Source organism: Silurus aristotelis, assembly GCF_946808225.1.
Source record: "Silurus aristotelis genome assembly, chromosome: 7".
Classification (NCBI taxonomy): Eukaryota; Metazoa; Chordata; class Actinopteri; order Siluriformes; family Siluridae; genus Silurus; species Silurus aristotelis.
This window is the reverse complement of record NC_139580.1, coordinates 1,888,089-1,900,751: the sequence shown is the minus strand read 5'-3', so window position 1 is coordinate 1,900,751 and position 12,663 is coordinate 1,888,089. Positions and strand designations below refer to the sequence as shown.

Here is a 12,663-nt window from a genome sequence, read left to right as displayed (position 1 = left end):
GTGTGTGGTGTTGAGAGTGGATGGGTGTGTGTGTGTGTGTGTGTGTGTGTGTGTGTGTGTGTGTGTGTGTGTGTGTGTGTGTGTGTGGTGTGTTTGGGGTTGAGTGTGGATTGAGGTGCGTGTGAGATGGTGTGTATGGGTGTGTGTGGGGTTGAGTGTGGATGGAGGTGTGTGATGGTGTGTGTATGGGTGTGTGTGTGGTGTGTGTGGGGTTGAGTGTGGGTGATGGTGTTGGAAATTACAGTGAGACAGAAACAGTGAGACAGAAACAGTGAGACGTGTACGTGTGGTGTTGGATATCTCAGTGAGACAGAAACAGTGAGACAGATTCATAAATAACCTGCCTGATTTATCTCAGTTTCACATTAAACCCATAACTGCTGATCATCTTGATGAGATGGCGAACAACATAGACCTTATCCTCACTAGCACTTTAGACACTGTTGCCCCCATCCGGTTAAAAAAGGTTCGAGAACAAGCACCTGCACCTTGGTATAATAGTCATACGCATGCCCTAAAGAGAACAACACGTAATCTGGAGAGAAAATGGAGGAAAACTAAATTGGAGGTATTTAGAATTGCGTATAAAGACAGTATGCTTAGCTACAGACAGGCGCTAAAAGCTGCTAGAGCTGAACACCTGAGCAAAATCATAGAAAATAACAAAAACAATCCCAGGTTCCTTTTCAGTACAGTCGCTAAATTAACAACAAATCAGGGATCTGAAAAATGTGTTCCATCACAGTTTAGTAGTGAAGACTTTATGAATTTCTTCACTGAAAAAAATAGATAACATTAGAAAAACAATTGTGGCAGTTCAACCTCTGACAGCATCTCCCGACACAATCGTACTTACAACCCCACAACTACACTGTTTTACATGTATAGAACAGGAAGAGCTGTATGATGCTATTATGAAAGCTAAATCAACAACATGTCAGTTAGATCCAATTCCCACTAAACTACTGAAGGAAGTGTTATATACAGCTGGTGAGCCTCTTCTCAATATTATTAACTCCTCACTATCGTTAGGTCATGTCCCTAAATCCCTCAAGTTAGCAGTTATTAAGCCCCTCATTAAAAAACCTAATCTGGATCCAAACACGCTATCGAATTACAGACCAATTTCAAATCTCCCATTTATGTCTAAGATTTTAGAAAAGATTGTCGCTGCCCAGTTATGTAACCACTTGCAGGAGAACAATATCTTTGAAGAGTTTCAGTCAGGTTTTAGGCCCCATCATAGCACAGAAACTGCTCTAGTTAAAATCACTAATGACCTGTTTTTAGCTTCAGACCAAGGCTACATCTCCCTATTAGTTTTACTAGATCTTAGTGCTGCGTTCGACACTATAGATCATGATCTTCTTCTCGATCGCTTACAGAATTACATCGGTATTCAGAGACAGGCATTAAGCTGGTTTAAATCCTACCTGTCCAATCGTTACCATTTCGTAGATTTAAATGGAGAGCTATCCAGGATATCAGCATCTCAGCCTGCATTTAGACGGTTGTTCTGTAACTACTAGTTCAACGGTAAAAGACCTGGGAGTTATTTTAGACAGCAACTTATCTTTTAAAAATCACATCAATCAAGTTACAAAAACAGCCTTCTTTCACCTTAGAAATATTTCTAATCTAAGAAATATGTTATCTATATCTGATGCAGAGAAGCTCGTCCATGCGTTTATGACCTCTAGAATAGACTACTGTAATGCATTACTAGGTGGATGTCCTGCATCATTAATAAACAAGCTTCAGTTAGTTCAGAATGCCGCAGCAAGAGTTCTTACTAGGTCAAGAAAATACGATCATATAACCCCAATCTTATCGTCCCTACATTGGCTTCCTATTAAGTTTCGAATAGACTACAAACTACTGCTACTCACTTATAAAGCACTAAATGGTTTGGCTCCTATGTATCTCTCCAGTCTCTTAACACGCTACAATCCGTCACGCTCCCTGAGATCTCAAAACTCTGGGCTTCTAGTAGTTCCTAGAATAGCAAAGTCCACTAAAGGCGGTAGAGCATTTTCACATTTAGCTCCTAAACTCTGGAATAGTCTTCCTGACAGTGTTCGGGGTTCAGATACACTCTCCCAGTTTAAGTGTAGATTAAAAACATATCTTTTTAGCAAAGCCTACACATAACACACATCACACACATCACATCACAACCTTGTGCTCCAGAATATATGATTACATGCACATTATCAACTTGTGCTGTTAATATCATGAACAGCAGCTACGCTAATTCCTCTCCACTGCTTCTCTTTCTCTCCCCATCCCGAGGCATCCTGAGGTTTGGCCAGCTCCAGTCACGTCCCACCTCGTGAAGATTATGGACCTATGGATGATCATGGAGAAGTAGATGCCGAGTGTTTAAAGGCCCTGGCATGGAGAAGCTGATGCTGGATCTATGATGATCACAAATTGTTCTGTATTGTTGAAAGATTTATGACCAAACTCTTGATGTCACCCATATGAGGATGGGTTCCCCTTTGAGTTTGGTTCCTCTCAAGGTTTCTTCCTCATATCATCTAAGGGAGTTTTTCCTTGCCACTGTCGCCACGGCTGCTCATCAGGGACAAACGCACACTATTCACCTTCACTGTTGTTTTCTGTAAAGCTGCTTTGAGACAATGTCTGTTGTGAAAAGCTCTATACAAATAAACTTGACTTGACAGAAACAGTGAGACGTGTACGTGTGGTGTTGGATATCTCAGTGAGACAGAAACAGTGAGACAGAAACAGTGAGACGTGTACGTGTGGTGTTGGATATCTCAGTGAGACAGAAACAGTGAGACAGAAACAGTGAGACGTGTACGTGTGGTGTTGGATATCTCAGTGAGACGTTGTGGTACCTGTGGTGTTGGATGTTGGGTTTTGTGCCAGAAAATACACAGAGTCTCTCTCTCTCTGCTCTTCACCTGATAAACACCAGTATAAAAATATCACATTTACACTGATTCTTATAATAATAATAATAATAATAATAATAATAATAATAATAATAATAATAATAATAATAAAATATAAATATGCATTAATATTCAACTCACCACACTGGGGAGCATCTGCAAGGTTTTTAATGGAGTCATATAGCTTTTGATTACCACTGAATCCTGATCTCATACACACACACACACACACACACACACACACACACACACACACACACACACACACACACACACACACACACACACACACACATTTGACCTTCTGGCACTTAAATCTTTTTTAAATATAATATATCAAATGTATGTTTGGGGGTGTGGGCAATTGGGTGTATGGGGAAGGGTAAGTGTTATTTGAGGTGTGTGGGTGGATGTGGGGGTGAGTGTGTATGTGTTGGCAGGGTGAGAACAGGTGTGGGTGTGTGGGTTTAGGTAGGGGTGTGTCATTGTGTAGGTAAGGTGCAGGCAAGTTTGTGGAAAATAGACAAGTGTGTGGGTGGGAATAAAATGAGCAGTTGGTGGTTGTGTGTGGGGGTAATAGTGGTGTGGGTAAGTGTGTGGGGGTGGGTGGTAAATAGTGGTGTGGGTAAGGGTGTGGGGGTGGGTGGTAAATAGTGTTGTAGATGGTGAATAGTGGTGTGGGTAAATGTGTGGGGGTGGGTGGTTAATAGTGGAGTGTGGATGGGTGTATGTGTTTATGTGTGGATAGGTGTGTGATAGTGTGTGTGGGGTTGAGTGTGGATGGGTGTGTGTGTGATGGTGTGTGTGGTGTTGAGTGTGGATGGGTGTGTGTGTGATGGTGTGTGTGGGGTTGAGTGTGGATGAGTGTGTGTGTGTGTAATGGTGTGTGTGGGGTTAAGTGTGGATGTGTGTGAGTGTGTGTGATGGTGTCGATGGGGTTGAATGTGGATGGGGGTGTGTGGGGTTCAGTGTAGGTATAGGAGTGTGATAGTGTGTGGGGTTGAGTGTGTGTGTGGTGAATAGTGGTGTTGGTAAGTGTGTGGGAGTGGGTGGTAAATAGGGGTGTGTGTGGTTAATAGTGGTATGGGTAAGTGTGTGGGGGTGGGTGGTAAATAGGGGTGTGTGTGGTTAATAGTGGTATGGGTAAGTGTGTGGGGGTGGGTGGTGAATAGTGCTGTGTGTGGTGAATAGTGGTGTGGGTAAGTGTGTGGGGGTGGGTGGTAAATAGGGGTGTGTGTGGTTAATAGTGGTATGGGTAAGTGTGTGGGGGTGGGTGGTGAATAGTGCTGTGTGTGGTGAATAGTGGTGTGGGTAAGTGTGTGGGGGTGGTTGGTAAATAGGGGTGTGTGTGGTTAATAGTGGTATGGGTAAGTGTGTGGGGGTGGGTGGTGAATAGTGCTGTGTGTGGTGAATAGTGGTGTGGGTAAGTGTGTGGGGGTGGGTGGTAAATAGTCGTGTGTGTGGTGAATAGTGGTGTGGGTAAGTGTGTGAGTGTGAAAAGGATGTTGGCAAGTGTGTGTTTATGATGGATTATGTGTGAATGTGTGAGTTGTGGGTGTGTGGGTGAGGTGTGGGAAAGTGTATAGCTGTGAGCGGGGTGTCGGTAAGTGTGTGTAACACCACACTCTGAGGGAAGTTACAGATCTTGTCATGTTCTTGTCTTCATCACTGAGATGTCAGGAGATAATGTTAAGTTTAGTATTAACAGTAAACTTACCAGGTGGGTTGTTAATCGAGTCGTAAAGGTGTACCAGGCTTTGCTGACCTGAAAAGATATAAAGTACAGATTATACTATAGATTCACACAAGTGTGTGTGTGGGGGTAATTTTGGGAGTGCACAGGTGATGTGTAGGTGTTTGGGAGTGGGGGTAGGTGTAGAGTTGGTGTTGGTAGGTGTCTGTGGGGTTGAGTGTGAATAGTGGTGTGTGGTGTTGTGTGTGGGGTTAAGTGTGGAGCGGTGTGTATGGGGGGTTTGAGTGTGGGTGATGGTGTGTGTGGTGTTGAGAGTGGATGGGTGTGTGTGTGTGTGTGTGTGTGTGTGTGTGTGTGTGTGTGTGTGTGTGTGTGTGTGTGTGTGGTGTGTTTGGGGTTGAGTGTGGATTGAGGTGCGTGTGAGATGGTGTGTATGGGTGTGTGTGGGGTTGAGTGTGGATGGAGGTGTGTGATGGTGTGTGTATGGGTGTGTGTGTGGTGTGTGTGGGGTTGAGTGTGGGTGATGGTGTTGGAAATTACAGTGAGACAGAAACAGTGAGACAGAAACAGTGAGACGTGTACGTGTGGTGTTGGATATCTCAGTGAGACAGAAACAGTGAGACAGATTCATAAATAACCTGCCTGATTTATCTCAGTTTCACATTAAACCCATAACTGCTGATCATCTTGATGAGATGGCGAACAACATAGACCTTATCCTCACTAGCACATTAGACACCGTTGCCCCCATCCGGTTAAAAAAGGTTCGAGAACAAGCACCTGCACCTTGGTATAATAGTCATACGCATGCCCTAAAGAGAACAACACGTAATCTGGAGAGAAAATGGAGGAAAACTAAATTGGAGGTATTTAGAATTGCGTATAAGGACAGTATGCTTAGCTACAGACAGGCGCTAAAAGCTGCTAGAGCTGAACACCTGAGCAAACTCATAGAAAATAACAAAAACAATCCCAGGTTCCTTTTCAGTACAGTCGCTAAATTAACAACAAATCAGGGATCTGAAAAATGTGTTCCATCACAGTTTAGTAGTGAAGACTTTATGAATTTCTTCACTGAAAAAATAGATAACATTCGAAAAACAATTGTGGCAGTTCAACCTCTGACAGCATCTCCCGACACAATCGTACTTACAACCCCACAACTACACTGTTTTACATGTATAGGACAGGAAGAGCTGTATGATGCTATTATGAAAGCTAAATCAACAACATGTCAGTTAGATCCAATTCCCACTAAACTACTGAAGGAAGTGTTATATACAGCTGGTGAGCCTCTTCTCAATATTATTAACTCCTCACTATCGTTAGGTCATGTCCCTAAATCCCTCAAGTTAGCAGTTATTAAGCCCCTCATTAAAAAACCTAATCTGGATCCAAACACGCTATCGAATTACAGACCAATTTCAAATCTCCCATTTATGTCTAAGATTTTAGAAAAGATTGTCGCTGCCCAGTTATGTAACCACTTGCAGGAGAACAATATCTTTGAAGAGTTTCAGTCAGGTTTTAGGCCCCATCATAGCACAGAAACTGCTCTAGTTAAAATCACTAACGACCTGTTTTTAGCTTCAGACCAAGGCTACATCTCCCTATTAGTTTTACTAGATCTTAGTGCTGCGTTTGACACTATAGATCATGATCTTCTCCTCGATCGCTTACAGAATTACATCGGTATTCAGGGACAGGCATTAAGCTGGTTTAAATCCTACCTGTCCAATCGTTACCATTTCGTAGATTTAAATGGAGAGCTATCCAGGATATCAGCATCTCAGCCTGCATTTAGACGGTTGTTCTGTAACTACTAGTTCAACGGTAAAAGACCTGGGAGTTATTTTAGACAGCAACTTATCTTTTAAAAATCACATCAATCAAGTTACAAAAACAGCCTTCTTTCACCTTAGAAATATTTCTAATCTAAGAAATATGTTATCTATATCTGATGCAGAGAAGCTCGTCCATGCGTTTATGACCTCTAGAATAGACTACTGTAATGCATTACTAAGTGGATGTCCTGCATCATTAATAAACAAGCTTCAGTTAGTTCAGAATGCAGCAGCAAGAGTTCTTACTAGGTCAAGAAAATACGATCATATAACCCCAATCTTATCGTCCCTACATTGGCTTCCTATTAAGTTTCGAATAGACTACAAACTACTGCTACTCACTTATAAAGCACTAAATGGTTTGGCTCCCATGTATCTATTCAGTCTTTTAACACGCTACAATCCGTCACGCTCCCTGAGATCTCAAAACTCTGGGCTTCTAGTAGTTCCTAGAATAGCAAAGTCCACTAAAGGCGGTAGAGCATTTTCACATTTAGCTCCTAAACTCTGGAATAGTCTTCCTGACAGTGTTCGGGGTTCAGATACACTCTCCCAGTTTAAGTGCAGATTAAAAACATATCTTTTTAGCAAAGCCTACACATAACACACATCACACACATCACATCACAACCTTGTGCTCCAGAATATATGATTACATGCACATTATCAACTTGTGCTGTTAATATCATGAACAGCAGCTACGCTAATTCCTCTCCACTGCTTCTCTTTCTCTCCCCATCCCGAGGCATCCTGAGGTTTGGCCAGCTCCAGTCACGTCCCACCTCGTGAAGATTATGGACCTATGGATGATCATGGAGAAGTAGATGCCGAGTGTTTAAAGGCCCTGGCATGGAGAAGCTGATGCTGGATCTATGATGATCACAAATTGTTCTGTATTGTTGAAAGATTTATGACCAAACTCTTGATGTCACCCATATGAGGATGGGTTCCCCTTTGAGTTTGGTTCCTCTCAAGGTTTCTTTCTCATATCATCTAAGGGAGTTTTTCCTTGCCACTGTCGCCACGGCTGCTCATCAGGGACAAACGCACACTATTCACCTTCACTGTTGTTTTCTGTAAAGCTGCTTTGAGACAATGTCTGTTGTGAAAAGCTCTATACAAATAAACTTGACTTGACAGAAACAGTGAGACGTGTACGTGTGGTGTTGGATATCTCAGTGAGACAGAAACAGTGAGACAGAAACAGTGAGACGTGTACGTGTGGTGTTGGATATCTCAGTGAGACAGAAACAGTGAGACAGAAACAGTGAGACGTGTACGTGTGGTGTTGGATATCTCAGTGAGACGTTGTGGTACCTGTGGTGTTGGATGTTGGGTTTTGTGCCAGAAAATACACAGAGTCTCTCTCTCTCTGCTCTTCACCTGATAAACACCAGTATAAAAATATCACATTTACACTGATTCTTATAATAATAATAATAATAATAATAATAATAATAATAATAATAATAATAATAATAATAAAGAAATATGCATTAATATTCAACTCACCACACTGGGGAGCATCTGCAAGGTTTTTAATGGAGTCATATAGATTTTGATTTTGTTTAACACTGACTCCTGATCAAACACACACACACACACAAACACACACACACACAAACAAACACACACACACACACACACACACACACACACACACATACACACTTGAACTTTTGGCAATTCACATTTATTTAAATCTAATATAGTTGATGTACAAACCCGATTCCCAAAAAGTTGGGTCACTGAACAAATTGTGAATAAAAAAGGAATGCAATAATTTACAAATCTCATAAACTTATATTTTATTCACAATAGAACATAGAAACATATCATATGTTGAAAGTGAGACATTTTGAATTGTCGTGCAAATATTGGCTCATTTTGGATTTCATGAGAGCGACACATTCCAAAAAAGTTGGGACAGGTGGCAATAAGAGGCGGGAAAAGTTAAATGTACATATAAGGAACAGCTGGAGGACCAATTTGCAGCTTATTAGGTCAATTGGCAACATGATTGGGTATAAAAAGAGCCTTTCAGAGTGGCAGTGTCTCTCAGAAGTCAAGATGGGCAGAGGATCACCAGTTCCCCCAATGCTGCAGTGAGAAATAGTGGAGCAACATCAGAAAGGAGATTCTCAAAAAATTACAAAGAGTTTGAAGTTCTCATCATCTACAGTGTATAATATCATCCAAAGATTCAGAGAATCTGGAACAATCTCTGAGCGTAAGGGTGAAGGCCTGAAAACCATACTGGATGCTGTGATCTTCGGGCCCTTAGACGCCACTGCATCACATACAGGAATGCTACTGTAATGGAAATCACAACATGGGCTCAGGAATACTTCCAATAAACACTGTCGGTGAACACAATCCACCGTGCCATTCACCATCGTCTAAAACTCTATAGGTAAAAAAAGAAGCCGTATCTAAACATGATCCAGAAGCTCAGGTGTTTTCTCTGGGCCAAGGCTCATTTAAAATGCACTGTGGCAAAGTGGAAAACTGTTCTGTGGTCAGACGAATCAAAATCTGAAGTTCTTTTAGGAAAACTGGGACGCCATGTCATCCGGACTAAAGAGGACAAGGACAACCCAAGTTGTTCTCAGCGCTCAGTTCAGAAGCCTGCATCTCTGATGGTATGGGGTTGCATGAGTGCATGTGTCATGGGCATCTTACACATCTGGAAAGGCATCATCAATGCTGAAAGGTAGATCCAAGTTCTAGAACAACATATGCTCCCATCCAGACGTCGTCTCTTTCAGGGAAGACCTTGCATTTTCCAACATGACAATGCCAGACCACATACTGCATCAATTACAACATCATGGCTGTGTAGAAGAAGGATCCGGCTACTGAAATGGCAGCCTGCAGTCCAGATCTTTCACCCATAGAAAACATCTGGTGCATCATAAAGAGGAAGTGGTTAGGATGCGGCGCTTTCACCGCTGCGGCCCGGGTTCGATCCCCGGTCAGGGAACCCACCCCAGCCATTTTCAGTGCCGGTCCAAAGCCCGGATAAATTGGGGAGGGTTGCGTTAGGAAGGGCATTCAGCGTAAAAATGGGCCAAATCAAACATGGGGAGGATCCGCTGTTGCGCCCCCTAACGGGAGAAGCCGAAAGAAAGTTTAAAGAGGAAGATGCGACAAGGAAGACCTGAGACAGTGGAGCAACTAAAAGCCTGTATTAGACAAGAATGGGACAACATTCCTATTCCTAATAGTGGATCAGTATGTAGTTGTGGGTGGGTGTATAGATGTATGCAGGAGTGTGTGTGAGTTGCTTCAACATTATTTACATTTACAGCATTTGAACAAACACATGCATCTGGAACAGGCTGCAGATTGTAGCTGTGGTTGTCAGCAGTGAGATTTGAGAAGAAAATAGTTTTGATTTGTAACTGTACCTCTTCACACACATGATCTGTTCAGTCTGAATGTGTTTGTATCCAGTCACAGATCAAATACTGACATTACCTGATAAAACGTAGCTTGTTATTAAAAAGAAACTCACCTGGTGGTGGCGCTGCAGGGAGGTTGGTCATAGAGTCGTACAGGTGTATCTGGTTTTGCGGATCTGCTGAGATATAAAGTCCAGCTTATGCTATAGAATCACCCAAAAAACTCTAAAGATTTATAACATTTCTCACTTTTCCGTTTAGTGAAACATCTCCACACTGACAGAGCTAACAGCAGCACCACCAGGCAGCTCACTGAGACCACAACAGGGACCCTCCACGAGTCTGAGAAAGAGAACACACCTTCATCATCATCTTCTCCACTCAATATCGGAGACATTCATGTTGGAAAAATAAAGAATTAAAATAATGAGAAAAAGACTCTAACCTTCATTTCTATTGCCCCCATTTTCATCAGCATCATCCATCGTCTTGCTTCGGTCACCTGATGCATGTGATTTACATCAAATGTTTTGGGAATTGGTTTAGAACTAAATCTGATTTAATATCCAGATTAAAATGCAAATGAATCCATATAAAATGAAGGTCTGGAGTTTTCGAATGAATTTGTTTTTGTTTTGTTGTGTTGTGTGACACGTGTGGGGTGTTTTCGCTCATATTCTGTCTCCGCCCCGTTCTATCATTTTGTCATTTCCCTCCTGTGTCCCCAGCTGTTTGATTATTGCATGTGTACTGCTTTGTTTCGCAATCACGTCATGTTCATGTGTTTCTCAGTTCCTTGATCTCGTTTCTGTTTCTTGTTCTCGTTTTGCTCTGTTTATTGTTGTTTGCCGAACGACTGCCCAGGCCCAGGTTTTCACTGTGTGTTCTGATTTGAATTTGTTTGCCTGTTTATATATATAAATATATATAAAACACTCTTACATCAGCACCTGGATCTGTTCCTGCTATTGTGGATGCTTTCAGTGCACAACTATATGATACAGAGGACATCACTAGATTTATTCCTGCTGTGGAGTCTCTGTAATTAGAGATTCAATTCAATGTATTTTTATTTTTATTTGTATTGCGCTTTTAACAATGAACATTGTCTCAAAGCAGCATTACACAGATAATACTGATGGATGAATGTGTAGCTTTTCATACAAATACAAACTCGCCTTGTTATGATTAAATGAATTAAAACCATTCTTTGTCCAAATGGCTAAAGATTAGATGAATTATTAATTAGACTAAAATGTAAAATGCCCTGCCAGAAATAAATCTATATATAATGTTTAAATCATCATTTGAAACCAGTTCTAAACCAGTTCATATCCATGTACCTCTCTTCAGGTCTGCCCACATAACTCTTATCCCAGATTAGGTGTTTGAGGTGGTATCAAAAGGTTGTACACATCTGCGACTTCATCACGGACAGCAAGCAAAGAGCAAAGGTGAAATTCTGCGTGAAACTAAGCAAACCGCATATGGTGATGTTGCATCGAAGTTGTTTAACATGTTTCGAGGAAGAAAGTCACTGGAAGATGACGAGAGTTTAGGAAGACCTTAGACGAGTTCAAAACACTGAAAATGTCCAAATCGTTCGGCAACTCGTGCGTGATGAACGTCGGAGAACAATCGGCAACAATCTCACGTCCACACTCACACTACTCGCAGATTTCCCTCCCGCGGACTTCACCCTCATCCTGAAGATGAAGATGCAGCTCAAAGGTCACAGTTTTGAAACGGTCAATTCGGCGTAAATCCCAGAAGGTGCTTGACACACTTAGAAAAGGAGACTTTCAGGACATGTTCCAGGAGAACGCTGGTGATCGTGTGGAAACGTAGATAAATAAAGTACTTTCTTGTAAACACAGCGAGTCTCCAAACTTTTTGATACCACCTCATAACACTGAGACCCAGCAACAAATGGCAAGAGGACAAATGTTTTACAAGGACTTGCTTATGAGAATGGAAAAAAAAACTACTCTACCCATAAATGATCTTTATTTTCACAACTCAAGAGCTTTATAATATTGTTTAATAATGGGTTTACTAACAGGAGCGCTGTAGGTACACGGCTTCATTTCCACATTAAACTTTGTGTGGTTTTATTTTCTTACCTTTATTATCTGAAGGTGGCGCTGTTGGGGCAGTGCTACCTGAAAGTGGAGATAATTGGAAGAATTATTCAAATAAATCGGCTGTGGCTTTACTGCAGTTAAACAACACTCTCAATGAAAACCAATTCAAAATGTGACTGAAATTGTTTACATCATCAGGAAACACAAGGACACGATACGTTTTATAAACTGTGAGCTGATGAGTTTTCTAGTTTTAACACATGCAACAAAAGCAAAAAAGATGTGCATCTGATCAAAGCATCAGCAAAATGGGGTTTGCTTTGAATTAGCAATACAAACAGGTCTAAAATATCGTTCACGTTACGATTTACAAATCTGCCACTCAGTGAGCTTAAACAATGTTCAATAGACTTCAGTGAGTCTGAACTCAGAGTGCTGGTGTGCAGGCATGTGAGGAACAATCTGACCCAGACCACAGTAAACAAATGCAGTGTGAAAAGCACCTTAATCTCAAAGGGATAGTGTCTGACACCCATACGTGACAGCAACAGTATCAATCCAAATTCTGTCAAATGACACCAATATCAACATTGTCTGTGTGGAAGAAAGATCTCCATTATAAACTCCATTATCAGTGAGCAAAAGCATTTAACATCAGAACACTTTAATCACTTCTCCAAATAACTAGAAATATTTTTTAACTCCCCAAATCTTGCT

General features: G+C 41.5%; 2 protein-coding genes across 4 annotated transcripts in view; one reads left to right on the top strand and one right to left on the bottom strand.

Moving 5' to 3' along the window:
• The window catches only part of LOC310728923 (craniofacial development protein 2-like), a 288,545-nt gene that overhangs the window by 257,114 nt on the left and 18,768 nt on the right, over positions 1–12,663 (top strand). The gene's annotated exons all lie outside the window — the stretch shown is intronic.
• Positions 1–12,663, bottom strand: part of LOC310728927 (uncharacterized protein) — a 28,233-nt gene that overhangs the window by 3,168 nt on the left and 12,402 nt on the right. Inside the window, exons 3-11 of the mRNA XM_083546802.1 lie at positions 11,986–12,024; positions 10,308–10,364; positions 10,112–10,204; positions 9,976–10,041; positions 7,971–8,039; positions 7,776–7,841; positions 4,635–4,686; positions 3,063–3,130; positions 2,865–2,930 (exon numbers count right to left, since the gene is read on the bottom strand). Of these exons, the coding sequence (XP_083402928.1) occupies positions 2,865–2,930; positions 3,063–3,130; positions 4,635–4,686; positions 7,776–7,841; positions 7,971–8,039; positions 9,976–10,041; positions 10,112–10,204; positions 10,308–10,364; positions 11,986–12,024 (576 nt within the window). The remainder of the gene's footprint in view (positions 1–2,864; positions 2,931–3,062; positions 3,131–4,634; positions 4,687–7,775; positions 7,842–7,970; positions 8,040–9,975; positions 10,042–10,111; positions 10,205–10,307; positions 10,365–11,985; positions 12,025–12,663) is intronic.